Here is a 24,999-nt window from a genome sequence, read left to right on the forward strand (position 1 = left end):
GATACCTGGTGATAACTGATGAAAATCCCAGCTGGGAATGTAAAGAAAACATATGAAACAAACATATAACCAATGTAAAGGAAACATATGAAACAAACATATAACAAATGTGAAGGAAACATATGAAACAAACATATAACCAATGTAAAGGAAACATATGAAACAAACATATAACCAATGTAAAGGAAACATATGAAACAAACATATAACCAATGTAAAGGAAACATATGAAACAAACATATAACCAATGTAAAGGAAACATATGAAACAAACATATAACCAATGTAAAGGAAACATATGAAAGAAACATATAACAAATGTAAAGGAAACATATGAAACAAACATATAACCAATGTAAAGGAAACATATGAAACAAACATATAACAAATGTAAAGGAAACATATGAAACAAACATATAACCAATGTAAAGGAAACATATGAAACAAACATATAACCAATGTAAAGGAAACATATGAAACAAACATATAACCAATGTAAAGGAAACATATGAAACAAACATATAACCAATGTAAAGGAAACATATGAAACAAACATATAACCAATGTAAAGGAAACATATGAAACAAACATATAACCAATGTAAAGGAAACATATGAAACAAACATATAACCAATGTAAAGGAAACATATGAAACAAACATATAACCAATGTAAAGGAAACATATGAAACAAACATATAACCAATGTAAAGGAAACAACACATAGGGTGTGATGGAATCAAATGTAAAGCATGTTTATATCACATATCCTTGTAGTTTCAATAGCTTGGTGTTGGGATTTCCATGGATAATATTTATGTTAACACACACGCAAACACACACACATTTTCTTAATGTTTTTCATTTACAAAATAAGTTTAAATTAATATGAAATTATGTATTTGTAATACAAATACAGTAGGTAACTAATATATTTTACATTCTTACAATTTCACTATGATAGACACTTCCATGAGTAATGCCTTTGTGCCAACTATAGCTTTGACCATGAAAACTAACATGGAATGGATTTGTGCAAATAATTGTATGTGGTTGGAGTGTGTACAATTCCATGAGAGGACTAAAAGCTATATCAGCCTATGTGTGTCTTTCTTCTCACAAAACGTTCAGGTTTATTAGGAGGGATTTTTTTTGTCACCTGAGTGGCCCAGGTGCCTTTGTGTGGTGCCCAGGTTAGGTATTGTACATTCCAAGAGCCACAATGCCACAAAGAGGTAATTGTTGTCAAGTGGGTTTATTCCTGCAGAGAGGGGGAGGGGGGGGGGGGGGGGGGGGGGTGATTTCTCATTGTGTTGAACAGAAACCAGAAGGTTCCCCAAAATCACCTCACCAGTATGGGAATTATCTCACAAGAAACTCATGAGGCAGCAAGGGCTTCACTACAATCCTGTTGCGTTTCTTTTCAGACAAACATCTTTAAATGTAGTTCTATACAGTAGGTCAGTGCTTCGAAGGGCCTTATGTTAAGTTGTAGAAGACTGTGGGAACATTTTATTTGCAAAAGAAAAGGAAAATGAGGTGATAGGTAAATATATATAATTTTTACAAGGAGATGTAGAATTTTTCTAAGATTGTTTTGGGTTGCAGATGTTAATGACATGACTATGACCTGTTGTATCACTTTGCTCCAGTGACATTTTTTTTCATGAATATGTCTGATTACATAATTGTATTAATTATTCTCACATGACCATCTGTCAACTGGCCAGCGCACTCCAGATTTGGTCCTGGTTCCTGAGATTATAGGTGTGTATTGAGTTGGCGGGCCGGAAGTTTACCCTAATTTGATCTCTGGACCCTTGTATGGTAGTTTAAACCCACCCACCCAGCTCTCTGCCTGTAGTCTCCTCCTCTCTGCTAGTTGTGACTAGTAATTGAGTGGGTGTGCAGGTGAGAGTTTCCACTTAATAGGTTGTCTCTCCTGTGCTGTCACTAGGAAGAACAGAGGGTAGTGGCACTGTAGAAAAGGAGAGAGGGAGAGACCAAGAGAGAGGTGCTCTACACATCATCCACAGCTGATACAGACAGTTTCATCCTCAGACTTTTGCTCAAAGCTACACACAGGTAAGTTTGTTGTTGTTTTTCCGGGAAAACATTTCGTTAAAAATCTGTTTGCGTTATTTTGTGCCATTACCTGCTTATCTCAGGCTGATTCAGTTCAACAAGGAGGGTTGCCATGGTTGCTTAAAGATGATAGAATAGAGAGTAATGTTGCTTAGGTTTACTTCACAACAATAAATATGAGGTTATGTTACTGGCATTGAATGCTTTCCTATTTTCACATAGTGCAGTGCCTTCTGAAAATATTAAACTGAGATGTTTTTGTACCTGGCCTACACACAAAACCCCATGATGTCAAAGTGGAATTATGTTTTTTTTTAAACATTTTTACAAGTTAATAAAAAAATGAAAAGCAAAAATGTCTTTAGTCAATAAGTTTTCAACCTATTTGTTATGGCAAGCCTAAATAAATCACCTAATAAATTGGAAGGACTTAGAACACAGATTCAACCACAAAGACCAGGGAGGTTTTCCAATGACTTGGAAAGAAGGGCACCAATTGGTAGATGGGTAAAAAACAAAATAAGCAGACATGCAATATCCCTTTGAGCATGCATAGTGAAGTACGTAATTACACTTTGGATGGTGAATCAATACACCCAGTCACTACAAAGATACAGGCATCCTTCCTAACTCAGTTGCCAGAAAGGAAGGCAACCATTCAGGGATTTCTATTCTGTACAAGCTTCCTTCTTTTCACTCTGTCAATTAGGTTAGTATTGTGGAGTAATTACAACGTTTATCCATCCTCAGTTTGTCAAAATTGCTTGAAATTGATCATTTACTCAGGGAGCTTACATTTGAAATGTGTTGTTAAAATGTATTATTGGCCTACTGCAGAGAGTTTGCACCACAGGCGCACCTTTCCACTTGTGCTCTCCGAACTCCCGCCAGTAGAGAACACGTTGTTCTCTTTTTGAAATGCTTGCTGTTGCTTTCACACGTTTGAATGAATATGTGGCAAATCTATATTCCCATTTAGTCCTACAATAATTGCCAGGGTTTCGTCGTTCCTTCCCCGTATCGTTTATTGCGACACTTATACATTTATGTTTTGATAAGATACATTTTAACTTAGCATGTCTCACCCTCTGAGTGGGCGCGATGTTTATTGTTTACATGGACGTTTGCAAGACTCCTGAGGTAGAAGCTATGTTCATTTAATTCAACTGGTTTCCTTTGTTCATATTTACTGGGCTATGTCGGAGTTCCAAGTGCCTGTGTCCTATGCATAGAGAAGGATATTCTCTAGTGGACAAAAGGCCGTTTAGCATGGGTAGCTTCATTGAGGGCTTCCACCATTTTAATGTAGTCCTTCATTTCACATTTAGACAAATTTCAAAGTGTTTCCTTTCAAATGGTATCAAGAATATGCATATCCTTGCTTCAGGTCCTGAGCTACAGGCAGATATATTTGGGTATGTTATTTTAGGCAAAAATTAAAAGAAGGGGTGGATCCTTATGTAGTCAACTGGGTGGGACTTCCAATGTTATTGGCTGATCCTTCCTGGTGACCCTGTTGGAGTCATGTCAAACCGGGTCAAAATTGACTACTTCAAAATTGAGATTGCCTCAATGGTGCTGCCCCATTCCTCATGCTGTCACAAACACTGAAGTGAAACAGATACAAAGATGAGTCCTCTATATATCTCTATGGTCCTAGGTCTGTCATTCTGGTTGTGAGTAATAGTAGCACATGGCGCAGTGCGCATAGACCTAATACAGACATGCGTGTGCCTTCCCAAATCATGTCCAAACAATTGAATTTACCACAAGTGGACTCCAATCAAGTTGTACCAACATCCCAAGGATGATCAATGGAAACAGGATGCACCTGAGCTCAATTTCGAGTCTCATAGCAAAGGGTCTGAATACTTATGTAAATAATGTATTTCTGTGTTTATTTAAAAATTGTAAACATTTCTAAAATTCTGTTTTCGCTTTGTCAATATGAAGTATTTTTTATTTCTTCCATTTTAGATTGAGGCTGTAATGTAGAAAAATGTGAGAAAAGTTCAAAGGGTCTGAATACTTTCCGATGGCATTATATATTACATTTGATATGCTTTAAGTAATATGAACTTTCTCCTTTACACACACACCTACAACTTGGCCAACTTTTTTTTAAAGTGGGCTATTTGTCACGGATTCCCTGGTATTCCTGCTCATTCTGTCCACCAGTTCCGGAGGTCTACTTCACATGCCTCTAGGCGTCACTGAACTGTCTCATTACGCACACCTGATTCCAATTCCCCTGATTAGTAATTGTATATATGTGCCCTCTGTTCACCATTGTCTTGTCAGTTATTGTTCCCATGTCTGTTGGTCTGTGAGTACCTGTGCTTTGTTATTTCGGCTTTCGTGCTGCGTGTATTGTGCACTTGTTATTACGGGTCTCGTCCCGTGTATTGTTGTGCATTTGTTATTATGGGTCTCGCCCCGTGTAGTGTATTGTCGGTCTTGTCCCATGTATTTATTAGAGGTTTTACCTTGCTCTTTTGTTTGGGTTACATCCCTGTGTTTTAGTATACGTGTTTGTTTTGGACTTCGTCCCCATGCCTTTCATAACAGAATAACCAACCCCCTTATTGTGAATTCCTGCACCTGTCTCCAATCATTTATACAACATGACAGAATAACCAACCCTAAATGGAGACAGTGGGAATGGCAACTTCGCAGCTGCAACTGGCCCGTCAGACGCCGCCGCAACTTCGCAGCTGCAACTGGCCCGTCAGACGCCGCCGCAACTTCGGCAGCTACAACTGGCCCGTCAGACGCCGCCGCAACTTCGCAGCTGCAACTGGCCCGTCAGACGCCGCCGCAACTTCGGCAGCTACAACTGGCCCGTCAGACACCGCCGCAACTTCGCAGCTGCAACTGGCCCGTCCGACGTTGCCACAACTGGCCCGTCCGACGCCGATGTAACTTCGACAGCTGCAACTGGCCTGTCCAACAACAACGCAACTTCGGCAGCTGCAACTGACCCCGACCGACCCGCACCGTGTTCCTGTGGTCGTCCTTGAGGCCTGTGTCGTCCCGCTGCTGCAGCGCGTTAGGGGTGCGGGACGGCCCAGTGGAGCGGTGCTGGGTTCCTGTGGCGGACATCCTGGACACTTGGCTGACCAGGGATTTTCACCATCGGCGCCCTGACCTACCAGCACCGCGTCCCTGTGGTCGTCCCCGAGGCATTACGCACACCTGATTCCAATTCCCCTGATTAGTAATTGTATATATGTGCCCTCTGTTCACCATTGTCCTGTCGGGTTATTGTTCCTATGTCCGTTGGTCTGTGAGTACCTGTGCTTTGTTATTTCAGCTTTCATGCTGCGTGTATTGTGCACTTGTTATTACGGGTCTCGTCCCATGTATTGCTGTGCATTTGTTATTATGGGTCTCGCCCTGTGTATTGCCGGTCTTGTCCCATGTATTTTTTAGAGGTTTTACCTTGCCCTTTTGTTTGGGTTACATCCCTGTTTTTTAGTATATGTGTTTGTTTTGGGCTTCGTCCCCGTCCCTTTCATGGCATGTTGTATTTTTGGGTGGAGTATTGAAACCTCCTATTACGTATTCCTGCGCCTGTCTCCAATCATTTATACAACATGACACTATTCGCCACTGTTTGACCCTCAGTATCCAGGGTGGTGAGCCCAAAGGAGACGGTGGTTGGTTCCTAGGGAGGGATGAAAAACATGCTGTGCTTAGTGATATTGCACTGGGGACATCACGAGGAATAAACACATTTTAATTGTGTTCATGGCTGAACGACTGCCAACCGCAAAGGACAAAAATCATGTCCTTTGATGCCACACGTTTGTGTCTGATTATTTTGGCAATGGTCAATATTGTAATTTACCAGCCACAATGTTGTTGTGAGTAGATGGTTGTTTTACAGTTCAACACCTATTTTCTATTCCTAACTCTCATTTCTACCTCTCTTTCCTACATTTAACAAAATGTGACTTACAAATCAGGCGCTGCGGCCACTGCAAACAATCATCAGATCAGTTTCCCCATAGAACAATTAGGGAATTGTTTACGGAGGAGCCCTCAGATAGATGACGGCATAAGATCAACGGATAAGTCCAGGTGGGACATAATGAATGTAGATGTGTAAACAGTCTGATTGCTCTACCGAATATGACTTAGGTCATGCGTCAACAGCAAAGGCATAATAGACCTATGGGTTTTGGTCTTTACTTATGTGGTTTGTGGTATTACTTTTCTCCTCTTCATGCTCCAGGAAGCGTTACTCAATAGTCAGGTAACCACGATGCCGGAAGACAATAAGGAACCTTTACATCACCATGTTCAGGGTGTCACATTTCACTGTTTCTCAGTTTATTTCTAAATGTAAGATCTTCTGTGCCTAAGTCTTACTGTAGCAGTGTTAATCGTTAAAGGGACACAATCGTCATTTATATTGTTTTAAGATTATAGGGGTTCATTTTCTTAGGAACGTTTTCTTCTTATTGTTTGTACAAAGCCATGATAGTCACATACTGCATGTACTGTAGATACTGGTGTGGAGCTGGAGATCATGAATATCATGTGCAAACATATACTGGGTCGAATTGAACTCGCTGTGACTTCTCTTTCCCTTTCTAGGCTGGACTAAGGGCTCCTACTCCCTCCAGAAGACTATGGCCTCAACTGCTTTTTTTAAAGGCACAGGTACATTTACTTTCTAAATATGCCCATTGCCTAAAAAAAATGTTATACTATTCAAGAATTGTCACGATTGTCGTATGGAGTAGACCAAAGCGCAGCGTGGTGTGAATCCATTATTTTATTGAATGATGAAAAACACGAAGAACACTTAAACAAAAACAACAAAACGAACGTGACGCTATGACAACGAGTGCAGACACAGGCAACTACACATAGACAATAACCCACGAAATACCCAAAGAAGATGACTGCCTATATATGGTTCCCAATCAGAGACAACAATAAACACCTGCCTCTAATTGAGAACCAATCTAGGCAACCATAGACATAAATAAATACCTAGATGATAAACAACCCCATAAACCTACAAAACCCCTAGACAGTTCAAAAACACATACATCACCCATGTCACACCCTGACCTAACCAAAACAATAAAGAAAACAAAGAATACTCAGGTCAGGGCGTGACAGTACCCCCCCACAAAGGTGCGGACTCCGGCCGCAAAACCTAATCTAAAGGGGAGGGTCCGGGTGGGCCTTTTTCACGGTGGCGGTTTGGGTGCAGGACTGAAGATCATCGTAGAGGGCGTCACTGGACTGAGGAGCGGCTCTGGCCGCTCCGGACAGGAGGGAGATTCCACCATCGCCGACGTGACAGGCGGCATCGGCAGTTCCTGGTTGGCTGACGGCTCTGGCGGCTCCTGGCTGGCTGACGGCTCTGGCGGCTCCTGGCTGGCTGACGGCTCTGGCGGCTCCTGGCTGGCTGACGGCTCTGGCGGCTCCGGACAGGAGGGAGACTCTGGCGGATCCGGACTGGAGGGAGACTCTGGCGGATCCGGACTGGAGGGAGACTCTGGCGGATCCGGACTGGAGGGAGACTCTGGCGGATCCGGACTGGAGGGAGACTCTGGCGGATCCGGACTGGAGGGAGACTCTGGCGGATCCGGACTGTGACCCGTCGTGGTAGGTTCCGGACTGCGACCCGTCGTGGTAGACTCCGGACTGCGACCCATCGTGGTAGGTTCCGGTCTGCGGCCCGTCGTAGGAGGTTCCGGTCTATATTCTGTTGCCGGATGCTCTGGACTGGGTACTGTTGCCGGACGCTCTGGACTGGGTACTGTTGCCGGACGCTCTGGACTGGGTACTGTAGCCGGACGCTCTGGACTGGGTACTGTAGCCGGACGCTCTGTACTGGGTACTGTAGCCCGGACGCTCTGGACTGGGTACTGTAGCCGGACGCTCTGGGCTGGGTACTGTAGCTGGTCGCTCTGGGCTGGGTACTGTTGCCGGATGCTCTGGACTGGTGAGGCGCACTGTAGGCCTGGTGCGTGGTGTCGGCACTGGTGGTACCGTGCTGGGGACACGCACCTCAGGGCGAGTGCGAGGAGCAGGAACAGGGAGTACTGGACCCTGGAGGCGCACTGGTGGCCTGGTGCGTGGTGCCGGCACTGGTGGTACCGGGCTGGAGACACGCACCTCAGGGAGAGTGCGGGGAGGAGGAACAGGGCGTACAGGGCTCTGGAGACGCACAGGAAACCTGGCGCATGGTGTTGGCACTGGTGGTACTGGGCTGGGGACACGCACCTCAGGGCGAGTGCGGAGAGCAGGCACAGGACGAACTGGGCTGTGGAGGCGTACTGGAGGTCTGGAGTGTAAAGCTGACACAACCCGTCCTGGCTGGATGCTCATTCTAGCCCGGCCAATGCGAGGAGCTGGAATATAGCGCACCGGGCTAGAAATGCGCACTGGAGACACCGTGCGCATCTCTGCATAACAAGGTGTCTGACCAGTTACACGCTCCCCACGGTAAGCACAAGGAGTTGGCTCAGATCTCCTACCTGACTTAGCCAATCTCCTCGTGTCCCCCTCCCCCAAAAAATATTGGGGCTGCCTCTCGGGCTTCCGTGCTAGCCTGTACCCTTATATCTTCGCCGTTCCTCCATTCTCCCTCCTCGCACTGTTCCAAAGAATCCCATGCAGGCTCTGGCACTCTCCCTGGATCGATCAACCAACTCTCAATCTCCTCCCAGGTTGTTACCCATTCGTCCTTCTCCCGGGTCCATTTCTCTATTAAGCGCTGTTCCTCCCAATCACGCTGCTTGGTCCTTTTATGGTGGGTTGTTCTGTCACGATCGTCGTATGGAGTAGACCAAAGCGCAGCGTGGTGTGAATCCATTATTTTGTTGAATGATGAAAAACACGAAGAACACTTAAACAAAAACAACAAAACGAACGTGATGCTATGACAACGAGTGCAGACACAGGCAACTACACATAGACAATAACCCACGGAATACCCAAAGAAGATGGCTGCCTAAGTATGGTTCCCAATCAGAGACAACGATAAATACCTGCCTCTAATTGAGAACCAATCTAGGCATCCATATACATATATAAACACCTAGATGATAAACAACCCCATAAACCTACAGAACCCCTAGACAGTACAAAAACACATACATCACCCATGTCACACCTTGACCTAACCAAAACAATAAAGAAAACAAAGAATACTCAGGTCAGGGCGTGACAAGAATCAATGGGTAAATATCAAGAATTGAAATGGACAGATTTTCAGATCCCAGATTGTGTCTTTAAGATTCCAGACCGTACCTGCAACTGCAGTTACACTGCAAATTTACTGACATAAAAAAAAAGTTATACTGCAGTTATACTGCACTCTAACTGGAGCTAAACTGCAGAGTCCTGCAGCTATACTGCACTCTGAAAGCAAACTTTTTTCGTAAGGAAAAACTCATCTAGCCGAACAACAGAGGCTTACTTCCCACATGACTATGACAATAACACGCATGGTTAACAGCTAGTTATGTTTAATATACAGGACCTGCTAAATGATGACAGCTGTATGCCTCTCTTTTCTCTCTGAACAGGCCTCCTGCTCTTCTTACTACTGGGACTGCAGCCATCGTCATTTGTTTCAGGACAAAACACAACCTCGAGTTCCAATTCAACGACCAATGCTACAACCACGGTGGCTGCAACAATTGTGTTGTCAACTGCCATGAGTACTGTCTCTGCAACAGCTACGATGACAGTTACCACAGCTCAAGCTACAATGTCGTCTGCCATTTCTTCTACGAATGCTGCAATGTCATCTGCAGGGTTTGGTAGGTTCCTTTCTAAATGTAATCCGTTACAGTTACTAGTTACCTGTCCAAAATGTTTATCAGTAACGTAACTTTTGGATTACCCAAGCTCAGTAACGTAATCTGATTACATTAAGTTACTTTTAGATTACTTTCCTCTTAAGAGGCATGAGAAGAAGACAAACATGTATGTTACCAATTGAATAACATCTATTGCAGGATAAATCAATGTTTAAGTTTACATAGATGGCCATATATGGATGATACATTTTACTTTATGGGTTGGTTATGTGGGCTTCTTGTAACCCACAGCTTTCTACTACATATAGAAATACGATTAAATTACAGTATATCTTTACATAAAAACAAAGTCTATCAGAATTCCAGTCATTACAATAGTTGTTATACCCCTTGATCTTCAAGAATAGGACTTGGAAATATGGAAGTATAGATTTGCCAAATTGTATTACCTGAGCATAACCCCAAAACTAAGGACTTAGTAGCCAGCCCTACTCTGTTGTTTATGATTTTGTTGTCATGGAGGACTGATTGGGCTCATTGATTTGAGTTGTAAATATATGTTGAGCTCATGAAATGTTATGCTTTGAGCACTACTGAAAAGTGCTATTTACATGTGAAAAATGAACGCCATATGCTGCATTTGCTATAGGCCTATTGTTGACCTTTTTGTTGGTGACACTTTGATATGTTGATAATATGCAGCTTTTTAAAGGGCAAGTCCACAGATGAAACAATAGCAAAATTGTCGCCCCGCCTCTGTTTTGGTAAAACGCTGAGGGATGGGCCTGGAGAAATGTAACCACTCTCAGATTAATAGACAGAGCTATGGATGCAAGGACAGACCAATCATGATATCCAAATGATTGTTTTAACCATGTTATGAGGCTATACAGTATTTGTTTCCATTTACAATGTTTACAAACATTGGAGAAAAACAAGCTTATATTTTGGGTTATCGTGGAGTGTGACAGTTGAACTGAGCTCATGAGGCATTTATAAGTTATATTCTTCAAGAATCAATGGACATATGTGTATATATATATATATACATATATATATATATATATATATATATCACTACCGGTCAAACGTTTTAGAACACCTACTCATTCAAAGGTTTTTCTTTATTTCTTACTGTGTTCTACATTGTAGAATAATAGTGAAGACATCAAAACTATAAAATAACACATATGGAATCATGTAGTAAGCAAAAAAAGTGTTAAACAAATCAAAAAATATTTTATATTTGAGACTCTTCAAAGTAGCCACCATTTTCCTTGATGACAGCTTTGCACACTCTTGGCATTCTCTCAACCAGCTTCACCTGGAATGCTTTTCCAACGGTCTTGAAAGAGTTCCCACATTTGCTGAGCACTTGTTGGCTGCTTTTCCTTCACTCTGCGATTCAACTCATCCCAAACCATCTCAATTTGGTTCAATTTCCGCACTATTTCCGCACTATGCAGCTGTTGTAAGAGCACATTTTCACTGGCTGTCCACTGGTTTCAAAAACAATGATTGATAGGCAGCTGAAACTTCTTGAATTCAACCATTTGAGTTCAAATACACATTTGGATTTGTGAACAGCCATGCACAACAACCACAATCCGTAAGGTGCAAATAGCTAAATGAGAGAGCAGCAGTGTGATTCACATCAATGAGCTATGTAGATATCAATAATACATGATATCCATATCGCCGTAGACTACACCACTGCTGTCATCCTTACCCACAAGCGTTTATTCTAGTTGGATAATCTTGGGATGCTGACAGCAGTCGCACCATTGGAAGACATAGCTTGGACTGTAGCCTACAAAAATCTATTTGTGCTCTTTTCCAGCGATTGATCAAACACATTTGGTGTGTCATCATAGTGGTCTCTGACTTTTGGTCAGAGAACAAGCTTATTTTGTTCCACCAGTGTTTGCCAATGCTGATTTGAATGTCAATGAGAAAACAGACGTGCCAAAGATTTTCTTTGCGAACATCTTTTCTGAATTGAAAAGTAATCCTAGAAGTAATCACCTCGTAATTTTAAAAGTATCTGTAATCTGATTACAATATGTGTGTTGGTAACTCATCACAGTTACCGTTTTTTTTTTTTTTTTAATCCCTGACGTGTAACTGATCCGTTACTCCCCAACCCATGTTGTCTGGCATTTCTTCTATGAATCCTACAATGGCATCGGACTCAGCAACTACCTCCAATTCGTCCAGTGTAGGTTCAATGACAACAGCCATGACCTCCACTTCAAGAAGTGTAACCATTGACAACTCAAGGAATACAGTGGCGGGTAAAACAAAATACTGATTGTTTTATGAATTCACATTCAGGATATATGGTAGATATATATTTTTTGCCACTTTTCTCTCACACTACATTTTGTCCTTGCTAACATAGGTAGTGGAACCACAAGCACGGACAATACTACCTCATGGGGCACCAGTGGCATGACCATGGTGAGTCTAGTACTTTAGCAGTATAGTAGTATATGATATGATATTATGTTCACACTTTATTTGAAGTGGGTATACATAATGCATCTATATCATCTTTATGAAGCCAATCATGACACCTTTGTGAATTGTTGCAGTATCATTAATAGCAACCTTCCTTGCACATGTTTTGTTCAACATCATTCACGAGGCCACCAAGTAAATAGTGCTTGTAATTATTGCAAATTGTCTTAGAAAACAATTCAGTTGAATTTGCTGATATGCGCCTCTTGGAAGCGTGTGCATCATTTCCATGACGTTGTCTGCTAACCGATCAATATAATGTGCTCTGTGGTTGCCATGGCACCATAAGGTGCTCTTCATATTTTCTACATATTTTTGATGATTTTAAATGTTTTTTGTTTTTGCTAAATCATTTAGTGTTTATTGTGTATATCTGGTTGTTTTCACCCATGGCGTTGAAGGACTGATGGCAAGTCTACTGTGTGGTTTGGCTCTAGTTAGCTAGCTAATGTTTGCATATAAAAGATCTCACAAAGCACCGGCTTCTTGACGAATGAGACTGGACTGCATTATGGAAATGGGGATGACTATTGCTCTGGACTGATGACTATAGCTCTGGAATGATGACTATAGCTCTGGACTGATGACTATAGCTCTGGACTGATGACTATTGCTCTGGACTGATGACTATAGCTCTGGACTGATGACTATAGCTCTGGACGGCTGACTATTGCTCTGGACTGATGACTATAGCTCTGGACTGATGACTATAGCTCTGGACTGATGACTATTGCTCTGGACTGATGACTATAGCTCTGGACTGATGACTATAGCTCTGGACTGATGACTATAGCTCTGGACTGATGACTATAGCTCTGGACTGATGACTATAGCTCTGGACTGATGACTATAGCTCTGGACTGATGACTATTGCTCTGGACTGATGACTATAGCTCTGGACTGATGACTATAGCTCTGGACTGATGACTATAGCTCTGGACTGATGACTATAGCTCTGGACTGATGACTATTGCTCTGGACTGATGACTATAGCTCTGGACTTTTTTTGCGCCGTAGCAGTTTCAGAGGCATCACCTGTGGGTGCTACTCGTTAGTTGTGGAGGAGTACTATGTCCAGGCTACAGAGATGTTGAGCTGAGAACGACATCAGGGCCAGCAAGCCAACTGCACCGTCTGGCATCGATCATCTGGCATCGATCATCTGGCATAACTCCAGTGGGTTGTCAGAAGCGCCCGTCTCTGTCATAAGTGGGTACACTCTGTTGTGACGGAACTCTCAGAGCTGGCTTCATCAACATCAATTTTTTTGTTTTGTTAATCTACCTAATTGTTATGTCAATTTACAGTACATTTTTTTAATTTTTTGTATCTGTTGACCTATACTGCAATTCAGCTTTTAGCTGCAAATGTGTAGGCTTCAAGCTTAAACAAACCAACGAAACAATAAACCCTTTATATATCGTCTAACAATATATTCCACTCTTTATCTAAGTGTAATTGATACACTGTAACCTGATTCATCTTGCCAAGCAGAGAAACAGGTTATACTGCATCAGCTTTACAATACATCTGATTCTTTATTTTACTTATGTACTGTTTAAGGATACCACAACTGATTAAAAAAAATTGGTTTGCCGTAAAATTTGCCGTCAAGTTATAGCTAAATACTGTATGGAAAATGGTATTTACCATCTACCATCTACTAAAAAGAACAGTTTTGAAAATTGTATCTAGTATTTTTTGCTGTTGGAATAAATGTTAGTTAAACAACGAGTCTTATTATTATCTGATGTATAGGTGACTAAACTAAATATTCTTATGGTATTTCATGAAAAACGTAGATTTTGCATGTATGACTCAGAGGTTAAACATGTATTCAACGCCAATTAATGCACAATGAAAGGGCCTGAACATAAGATAATGGGCATTACTCAGTGTTTTGAAAATACACCCCCTTACATCTGAAAAATGTGCCAAATTGATTGAGGGAAAAAAAACTCTAAGTGGATACAGACTGTTTGTTTTGCAGTCCACTTCAACCACTGAGTGTACATCACCATAGTGTGGGGGTGAGGGGGTTGAGGGGATGATGACTGGGTCCGTGTTTGTGTCAGTGCATGTTGGCACTGAGGAATGAAGTAACTTGGTAGGAGAGATTATTTCATGATACATGTGGTCCGCTTTCCATCCCTTTTAAGGCCTTATCTGGGAGCTTTCCTGAAGACAAGCAATTTCACATCGATTAGCACGATGTCGCCCTTTATAAAGCACCGTTTTGGGGGGAAATAGCCAACTATGTCACATTTAGCATTGCCCTCTACATTGGTCATGGCAGCCTTCATGCACCCTTTATTATAGAGTATGACATACAAGTACAGTTGATCTGTGTAGTGAAAACTTTATGTATGCTGTAAAGACTTTCTAAGTTGTACTTCATTCAAAGTCGGACCGATATTGCTGTTTGATTGTTTAGAGAAAGCATAGATAGATGAGGTGCTCTGATCGTCTCTCTCTTTCTCTGATGCCATCTCTCTCTCTCTCTCTCTCTCTCTCTCTCTCTCTCTCTCTCTCTCTCTCTCTCTCATAGATATCCTGTCGCCAGTTCTCCTGTAACTACTCAGACTGCTACGATGTGTACATGAATAGGACTTCTGTTTCATGCAACGCTAATATCACCTTCTGTGAGGTACAGTATACGCTATGCGTGTCACACCTATTTTAATATAATCTTCCTGGCCCTACTACTAAACGTTTCACACCGTTTACTTTTGATTTGTCAGTTGCTTTTGATTAAACAATACCAGAATGTTGTTCCGACTTCATCTTTTATTCCCTTGATTAACAATAGCAACAAAAAAAAATGTATGTGTATTTGTTTTTAAGAGTGTGCTAACAAAATGTGTGTGATGCCTTCTCAGCTGAAGAGACAGGAAGACATGACTTACACCGGTGGCTGCAGTTCCTCCTGCAGGAATGCCTGTGTCAATAACACTCAGACCAACTGTACCATGGGATGCTGCAACTCCACTGGCTGTCTTCGCTCCACCCTGGCCTCCATGGTTCGCCCAAACACTACAACAGGTAAACCTTTTTTATTTTCCAATCATTTTTTTATACAATAAAGAAAATCAATGTCCTGTGGCCTGTGGTGGTCCACTGGTTTAAACCGCTGCCTCTGGATCACATGCACTGTGTACCTCTGAAAGGATGGGTTCAAATCCATCCCACTGCTCAAGCACCCTCTCTCCTCCTTACTTTCCTCTATCCATCCTGTCTAATAAACACATAAAAATACCTAAGGAGTGGGGCTAGCCCACTCATTAAAAAAATAAATGTCCTAGATTTGATATCTAAGTGCCCTGTATAATGACTGTTTTCTATGCTATTCTGCATTTCTTCAGTTTCCTTGTAAACTGTGCGCTAGACTCAGTAAAGTCAGTCAAACCGTACTATGGTGCTCTTAGTGTTGGAGTTGGTGAGCCTGTAAAAATCCTGTCTTTTACTGTAAGAGATTCATGTTTACATGTATCACCACCACATCAATTGGGAGACTGTTACTGTATGGGGCTGAGTTATGTCTGTTGGTCTGTTGAACGATTAGTTTTCTGACCATTTTTTAAACTTTTTTATTTCACCTTTATTTAACTAGGAAGGCAGGTTGAGAATAAGTTCTCATTTACAACTGCGACCTGGCCAAGAATAATGCAAAGCAGTTCGACACATACAACAACACAGAGTTACACATGGAATAAACAAACATACAGTCAATAATACAGTAGAAAAAGTCTATACAGGGTGTGCAAATGAGGTAAGATAAGGGGGGTAAGGCAATAAATAGGCCATGGTGGCAAAGTAATTACAATATGCCAATTAAACACAGGAGTGATTGATGTGCAGAAGATGAATGTGCAGGTAGAAATACTGAGGTGCAAGTACAATGCACAGTATCTTATCACTATTCCTTTAATTTGTAAAACATGCTATTTACTTTGAATAAATCTGAATTGCATTATATGTGCATGAAAGTACAATGTACTATATACAGTATTGAGACATGAGTCATCTAAAAAATATATATATTTTAATTGTTCCTCCAGTGACTACAGTGATGATGACAACCACCACAACCACAGCAGCAGCCACCACTACAACTGCTATACCAACCAATGTAAGAACGAGCTTCTGGGCGGCAACTTGAAGTTCTCAGGTTAATGTAGGGCAACTAAAGTAAATTTCCCAATGTGTTAGGGTAAATTTCTATACACATTGAAGGGGCAATCTGGGAGTGTGTGTGTGTGTGTGTGTGTGTGTGTGTGTGTGTGTGTGTGTGTGTGTGTGTGTGTGTGTGTGTGTGTGTGTGTGTGTGTGTGTGTGTGTGTGTGTGTGTGTGTGTGTGTGTGTGTGTTAGGGCTGTGACGGTCATGGAATTTTGGATGACAGTTATTGTTCAGCCAAGTGACTGCGGTCACCATTATAATAGTTTTAAAGACGGTGCTGTTGCAGCTGAGTGCATTCGGAAAGTTTTCAGACCCCTTGACTTTTTCCACATTTTGTTAAGTTATTTTAAAATGGATTAAATCGTTTTGTTCCCCCTCATCAATCTACAGACAATAACCCATAATGACAGAGCAAAAACTGGTTTAGACATTTTTGCAAATATATAAATATATAAACATTTTATAAACTGAAATATCACCAAGCTTTTAATGTGCTTCAACAAAGTACTGAGTAAAGGGTCTGAATACCTAATAAGTATTCAGACCCTTTACTCAGTACTTTGTTGAAGCACCTTTGGCAGTGATTACAGCCTTGACTCTTCTTGGGTATGACGCTACAAGCTTGGCACACCTGTATTTTGGGAGTTTCTGCCATTCTTCTCTGCAGATCCTCCCAAGCTCTGTCAGATTGGATTGGGAGCGTTGCTGCACAGCTCTCTCCAGAGATGTTCAATCTGGGCTCTGGCTGGGCCACTCAAGGACATTCAGAGACTTGTCCCGAAGTTGTCTTGGCTGTGTGCTTAGGGTCGTTGTCTTGTTGGAAGGTGAACCATTGCCCCAGTCTGAGGTCCTGAGCAGGTTATCTTTCTCTCGATCCTAACTAGTCTCCCAGTCCCTGTCACTGAAAAACTTCCCCACAGCATGATGCTGCCACCACCGTGCTTCACCGTAGGGATGGTGCTAGGTTTCCTCCAGATGTGACATTTGGCATTCAGGCCAAAGAGTTCAATCTTGGTTTCATCAGACCAGATAATCTTGGTTGTCCTTCTGAAAGGTTCTCCCATCTCCACAGAGGAACTCTGAAGCTCTGTCAGAGTGATCATCGCATTCTTGGTCACCTCCAAGGTATTGGTGGTTCCAAACTTGAATGAAGGAGGCCACTGTGTTCTTGGGGACCTTCAATACTGCAGACATTTTTTGGTATCCTTCCCCAGATCTGTGCCTAAACACAGTCCTGTCTCTGAGCTCTATGGACAATTCCTTCAACCCCATGGCTTGGTTTTTGCTCTGACATTCACTGTCAACTGTGGGACCTTATATCGACAGGTGTGTGCCTTTCCAAATCATGCCCAATCAATTGAATTTACCACAGGTGGACTCCAATCAAGTTGTAGAAACATCTCAAGGATGATCAATGGAAACAGGATGCACTTGAGCTTAATTTCAAGTCTCATAGCAAAGGGTCTGAATACTTATGTAAATAAGGTTTATTTATTTTTATACATTTCCAAATATGTATAAAAGCCTGTTTTTGCTTTGTCATGATGGGGTATTGTGTGTAGATTGCTGAGGAATTTAAAAAATGCAATCCATTTTAGAATAGGGCTGTAACGTATCAAAATATGGAAAAAGTCTAGGGATCTAAATATTTTCTGAAGGCACTGTATATACAGTGAGGTACGAAATTATTGACACACTTGTTAAAGATGAGCAATAATGATTGGATAAAATAAATAATTAAATTACTGAGCTATAGTGCATGCTTACAAAAATACAATTGTTCAAAGAGATTAGTTTTACCAAGTAATATTATTTTTCAAAAACATTTTGGGGTCTTAATGACACATTTACCAATTCGGCAACCCTTTCCTTCGCACCCAGTCGGTCATAATCATGTCATAACAGCTAACATAACCTGTCATAGCATGGTCATAATCTGTTGTGACATATACAGTGGGGCAAAAAAGTATTTAGTCAGCCACCAATTGTGCAAGTTCTCCCACTTAAAAAGATGAGAGAGGTACACTTCAACTATGACAGACAAAATGAGAAAAAACAATCCAGAAAATCACATTGTAGGATTTTTAAGGAATTTATTTGCAAATTATGGTGGAAAATAAGTATTTGGTCAATAACAAAAGTTTTTCTCAATACTTTGTTATATACCCTTTGTTGGCAATGACAGAGGTCAAACGTTTCTGTAAGTCTTCACAAGGTTTTCACACACTGTTGCTGGTATTTTGGCCCATTCCTCCATGCAGATCTCCTCTAGAGCAGTGATGTTTTGGGGCTGTTGCTGGGCAACACGGACTTTCAACTCCCTCCAAAGATTTTCTATGAGGTTGAGATCTGGAGACTGGCAAGGCCACTCCAGGACCTTGAAATGCTTCTTATGAAGCCACTCCTTCGTTGCCCGGGCGGTGTGTTTGGGATCATTGTCATGCTGAAAGACCCAGCCACGTTTCATCTTCAATGCCCTTGCTGATGGAAGGAGGTTTTCACTCAAAATCTCACGATACATGGCCCCATTCATTCTTTCCTTTACACGGATCAGTCGTCCTGGTCCCTTTGCAGAAAAACAGCCCCAAAGCAGGATGTTTCTACCCCCATGCTTCACAGTAGGTATGGTGTTCTTTGGATGCAACTTAGCATTCTTTGTCCTCCAAACACGACGAGTTGACTTTTTACCAAAAAGTTATATTTTGGTTTCATCTGACCATATGACATTCTCCCAATCTTCTTCTGGATCATCCAAATGCTCTCTAGCAAACTTCAGACGAGTTTGGAGTTTGACTGTTTGAGGTTGTGGACAGGTGTCTTTTATGCTGATAACAAGTTCAAACAAGTGCCATTAATACAGGTAACGAGGGGAGGACAAAGGAGCCTCTTAAAGAAGTTACAGGTCTGTGAGAGCCAGAAATCTTGCTTGTTTATAGGTGACCAAATACTTATTTTCCACCATAATTTGCAAATAAATTCATTAAAAATCCTACAATGTGATTTTCTGGATTTTTTTCCCTCATTTTGTCTGTCATAGTTGAAGTGTACCTATGATGAAAATTACAGGCATCTCATCTTTTTAAGTGGGAGAACTTGCACAATTGGTGGCTGACTAAATACTTTCCCCCCCACTGTATTGTGTTATTTTATGGCTGGTTATCAAAGTTTTTTTAATCCCTGCCAAGAAGTTTCCTTTCATTTCAATTTTTGTTTCTTAAATCCTTTGTTGTAATGAAGTCTTTACAGTCATGTTTTTTTCATCATATTCTAAATAACTTGTAGAAAATACACATTATTACACTGTCATGAAGCATTATGACCATCCTGTGTCACTTCACTTGGACTAAGAAAATACACGACACTGTCAAGAAGAATTATGACCATCATAATAATATAAGCCACCACATACATGCCCTTATATCAGTCATCAGTCACAAATAGTGTCTTGTCCTCCTTCTGAAATCTGCTCCTGCATTCATTCCAGTCATCAGCAACAGAGCATTGGGGTAGGTGCATATCTGACATCAATGTGTGAGCAATTACAATGGTAATTCAATATGGTCAATTTACAACATAAACATACTGTTGACACTTAGGCCATGATGTAATGGCCTAGTATTGCCTCATAAAGCTTGTGACTCTACTAACTTGTTTGCTGCATTTGCTGTTTGTTTTGGTTGTGTTTCAGATCAATGTAGATAATGTATTGTATCATTTTGGAATCACGTTTATAGTGAATAGAATATATTTTAAAATACTTTCTACATTAAAGTGGATGCTACCATGATTACACATAATCCTGAATAAATCGTGAATACTGATGTGTGAGAAAGTTACAGAGGATCAAAGATCACACACCCAAGATATGCTAACCTCCCCTGTTATTGGTAATGGTGAGAGGTTAGCATGTCTTGGGGGTATGATCTTTGACCCTCTGTAACTCTCTCTGGTGTGGCCAAAGAGGTCTATTTTCATGTCCTCTGACCACCCGTCTTTGGCCACGCACACCAGCGGTGGGTTTGAAGACATCAAAACTATTGAAGACATCAAAACTATGAAATAACACATATGGAATTATGTAGTAACCAAAAAAGTGTTTTTGAGATTCTTCAAAGTAAACACCCTTTGCCTTGATGACAGCTTTGCACACTCTTGGCATTCTCTCAACCAGCTTCATGAGGTAGTCCTGGAATGCATTTCAATTAACAGGTGTGCCTTCTTAAAAGTTAATTTGTGGAATTTCTTTCCTTCTTATTGCGTTTGAGCCAATCAGTTGTGTTGTGACAAGGTAGGGGTGGTATACAGAAGATAGCCCTATTTAGTAAATGACAGTCCATCATTCCTTTAAGACATGAAGGTCAGTCAATGTGGAACATTTAAGAACTTTAAAAGTTTCTTCAAGTGCAGTCGCAAAAACCATCAAGCGCTATGATGAAACTGGCTCTCATGAGGACCGCCACAGGAAAGGAAGACCCAGAGTTACCTTTGCTGCAGAGGATAAGTTCATTAGAGTTACCAGCCTCAGAAATTGCAGCCCAAATAAATGCTTCACAGAGTTCAAGTAACAGACACAAAATCAACTATACAGAAGAGACTGGGTTAATCAGGTCTTCATGGTTGAATTGCTGCAAATGAACCACTACTAAAGGACACCAATTAGAAGAATAGACTTGCTTGGGCCAAGAAACACAAGCAATGGACATTAGACCGGTGGAAATCTTTCCTTTGGTCTGATTAGTCAAAAATCTGTCATTTGGTCTGATTTCACCATGAGTTTAATTGCAATTACTCCACAATATTAACCTAATTGGCAGAGTGAAAAGACAGAAGCCTGTAAAAAATATTCCAAAACATGCATTTTGTTTTCAACAAGGCACTAAAGTTATACCTTAGTGTCCTGAATACAAAGTGTTATGTTTGGGGGCAAATCCAATACAACACATTACTGAGTACCATTCTCCATATTTTCAAGCATAGTGGTGGCTGCATCATGTTATGGGGGTTGAATACTTATCTAATCAAGATACTGCATATTAGTGTTTTATTTTTTGTAAATTATTTAGTCTTGTTAGAATTTCTTTCACTCTGACATTACAGAGTATTTTGTGTAGATCGCTGACAAAAAAAACGACATTTACATACATTTTTTCCCCACTTGTAACAGAACAAAATGTCAAAAAAAGTCAAAGGGTGTGAATACTTTGTTTTTTAAAACAGTTATAAAGTTTATTTTATTTTTATGAATGTCTTCATCCATAATCGTCAGTTACACGACTAGACGGAAATTGTCCAGTCCTAATGTGTGTGTGTGTGTGTGTGTGTGCGTGCGCGCATAGGACTCAAAGTCTGTGAATTTACCAGCCTTTGTTAACATCATCCATCTATTTACAGAAACTTAAGAAGTGCCAGATGTTTCAGTGCACAGAGCAGAACTGTTACAAGACTTGGATAACCAAAGACACAATGCCTTGTCCCCTCAACCAGCCCTACTGTGAGGTAGGCTTAATAGTGCACCCCCACACTACCCTATTCATAATTCTATAACCAAACTAGACATGCTTCATTGAACTGTAAATGCTGTAGGATACAAAATGTACACTTTAAGCATTTTATAACGAAAGAAGGAAAATACATTTGGCCACGACAAGAACGATTATCTGTTATCGTCTCAATAACATCACTTAGACAAGAGAGAATTTCCTTTTCGCCAATCTCGTACATCCTTCAACTCATCTAACTCCATGCATTCTCAATCCACGTTTCTCTTTTCAGTTGAAAAAGATGATAATTGGTTCAACAACGATGTGGATGGGAGGCTGCAATGCCGACTGCACAAGAAACACTTGGTGTACGACCACAACCGGTACATGCCACCAAGAGTGCTGCAACACCTCCATAACATCCTGCCTCAAGCTGGATGGGTCTCTGAACGTTCCTTCTTCTGCCACTAGAGGTCCTCACTTCCCTTTAGCATTGATCACTGCTGCTCTGCTGGTTTGTCTGCTCAGCATTGGTTCTCTGGTTTAAACTGGGTCGTGTTCAGTGGGTACAAGCGGAAGAAAATGTATTGAAAGAGGGAGGAAATACCTTGACTTGTCCCTTGCAAAATGGTTTAAAACATTGCCTGTTGTGTGACTTAATGAACAACCCTGATGTGTCGACCCACTGAGCCATTGCTTGAATTGAAACAGTAGCGGTAGTAGTTAGCACGGCAAAACCTGGTTTCCATTCCACATGAATACTATACTGGTTGTAGGTCTAGCCTACTCTGTTTTTGTTTGTTTGTTTGCTTGTATATGAGAGGTATTGAGATACTGTATGTGAGGGCTCATATGTGCTTTTGAGAGATTTAGGTGATTTAATAAGTGATAATGATTCCCCTATGTGAGTCCAAACCAAATGGCTTTAAAGGGATTTATTGAAGAATATGACGATTAATATGGCTACAGAAAGCTATTCAACCATACCATTTATAAATCAGTACTGTGTAAAACATAATACACAGAAGATAGCTATTTACGATCATAGATGAGTGACCTAATGTATGGTACGGTAATTCATTCTGCTTTTTCTTATTGAGATTTCTGTAAGATGAAGTTTATAATTATGACATTTTCATAAATATCTTATTTTTTTAGGCAGTGATTTGCATGATGACTTCCATGTTTTCTTAGATGTTTCACTTGCAAAGACCTAGCCTGGTCTCAGATCTGGTTGTGCTCTTGCTAACTCAATTGCTCATTGACAAACCAAAAATGCCCAGTACAAGGAGTTGGCATGATTGCACAAACAGACTGGCACTCAGGCTAAAGACTTTCTCCAATACAAAAAGCAAACATCTTTACAGATATTGCATAATAACTCAGTTATTACCTAGTCCTCGCTAGCATGTTGTGAAGGACAGATTGACAATTTATGCACTTTTTAAAACATATATATTGGGTTATAGAAGGTTTTTGAAATATTTGTTACTGACGCATTGAGGTGTAATTCATATCTGTGAACGTAGTCATACACTGTACAACTGGAATATGTGTTTTACGCCTTTTATTATTTAGCTGTATTCATACTTATAATTTACCATCATAACAATGTGGAAATTGATTCATAAAAATGGGTTATAAAATTGAGTTATCAAAATGTCTAAGCGTATATTTTTTTGCAGTAGTTTCATGGAAAGTTGGCATACAACACCTGATATGTCATATCTAATATTTGGAGAAAAATTACTAAAATAAATGTGTCGTGTTGGATGCGTTCTACATTGTGCATAGTGTACAAACTGTAACAACTGCTTTTAAAGTCATATGAATTAAATAAATCAAATCAAATGTATTTATATAGCCCATCAGCTGATATCTCAAAGTGCTGTACAGAAACCCAGCCGAAAACCCCAAACAGCAAGCAATGCAGGTGTAGAAGCACGGCGGCTAGGAAAAACTCCCTAGAAAGGCCAACACCTAGGAAGAAATGTTTGACCAAAACAAAAGATGAATATTTTCTTTGAAATCGTCTGCAGAGCTCACCTGTTAAGAGATTGATGTAACTGTACTTGAATCAACTAGACTTCTATACCGAATACTGCATCAAAATAAACATTATCTACAAGAGAACCGGCCAGGTCCTTGTAGATTCGCTCTTATTTAGTACTTGTACCTTATAAAGCATTGGCCATTCAGAATTCATACGTAGATTAAAAACATTTAAATGACAAAACGTTGTATTCTGTGCCTCTATGCACCATTCATTAGAATTGGATTGCCATGGAGATGGCTGTTAAAACCACATAGAAATATTTGTTGGTAGCTGTGGCTAAAACCATAGATATAGAACACGATTGGTATATTGCCTATGGCTAAAGCAATATTGTTGAAATATCATTACAGTTGTAAAGGTTGCATCATCTTACCAGCATAAATGTCATGTCAAATTCAAACGTTATCACCAAAAGACAATTTATCACAGAACAGACATCTTGCTCATACAGTGCAGATGGATGACTATGGATGCAACTATGAATGCAAATGATCACCCATCCTTTTCAACACCAGGCTTGGGTCCCAATAGGACCCCTGGAGATCATGTTAAGTTCATTGATGACTCCACTCCCTCCAAGCCTGGTGTTGATGAGGATGACAATGTGATCCATTCAACCAACTTTGTGAACCACTTCTCAGGTAAGAGCTAAGAAAAATCTAAAAAACAAATACCCCTACCATAGAGATCTTTGCTGAACTTTGAATATTGCTAAATTATTTTTTCCAATAGGTTGCGTCATTTCATTTTGATTCATGACATATCAGTACCCCTGAAGATTTGGTTCAGTTTGTTGCATAATCAATTGTTGATGAGGATGTCAATTATGTGGTCATCTGCTTGGGAGAGTTATGGGCCAACCGCCTTCCTGGACATGTCTCAGGACAGCT

The 24,999-nt window shown here is 40.8% G+C and overlaps 1 protein-coding gene across 1 annotated transcript; it reads left to right on the forward strand.

The window, feature by feature from the left end:
* The first annotated feature begins 1,976 nt into the window (after nt 1–1,976).
* LOC139405934 (uncharacterized) lies at nt 1,977–23,899 on the forward strand. Its single transcript, XM_071148387.1, has 10 exons — nt 1,977–2,082; nt 6,685–6,750; nt 9,639–9,875; nt 12,071–12,169; nt 12,277–12,335; nt 14,944–15,042; nt 15,275–15,437; nt 16,454–16,524; nt 21,965–22,069; nt 22,346–23,899. The coding sequence occupies exons 2-10, from the start codon at nt 6,720–6,722 to the stop codon at nt 22,598–22,600; spliced, it is 1,119 nt and encodes a 372-aa protein (XP_071004488.1). The 5' UTR covers nt 1,977–2,082; nt 6,685–6,719; the 3' UTR covers nt 22,601–23,899.
* The last annotated feature ends 1,100 nt before the right edge of the window (nt 23,900–24,999 follow it).

Source organism: Oncorhynchus clarkii, chromosome 3 (genome assembly GCF_045791955.1).
Source record: "Oncorhynchus clarkii lewisi isolate Uvic-CL-2024 chromosome 3, UVic_Ocla_1.0, whole genome shotgun sequence".
NCBI lineage: Eukaryota > Metazoa > Chordata > Actinopteri > Salmoniformes > Salmonidae > Oncorhynchus > Oncorhynchus clarkii.

What these genes read in the sequence shown, in the direction of transcription:
- LOC139405934 (XM_071148387.1), top strand. Translation starts at nt 6,720, where the DNA reads ATGGCCTCAACTGCTTTTTTTAAAGGCACAG. An exon ending in CAACTGCTATACCAACCAAT is followed by an intron (nt 16,525 to 21,964) that starts GTAAGAACGAGC and finishes ATCTATTTACAG; the next exon opens with AAACTTAAGAAGTGCCAGAT. An exon ending in TCAACCAGCCCTACTGTGAG is followed by an intron (nt 22,070 to 22,345) that starts GTAGGCTTAATA and finishes TTCTCTTTTCAG; the next exon opens with TTGAAAAAGATGATAATTGG.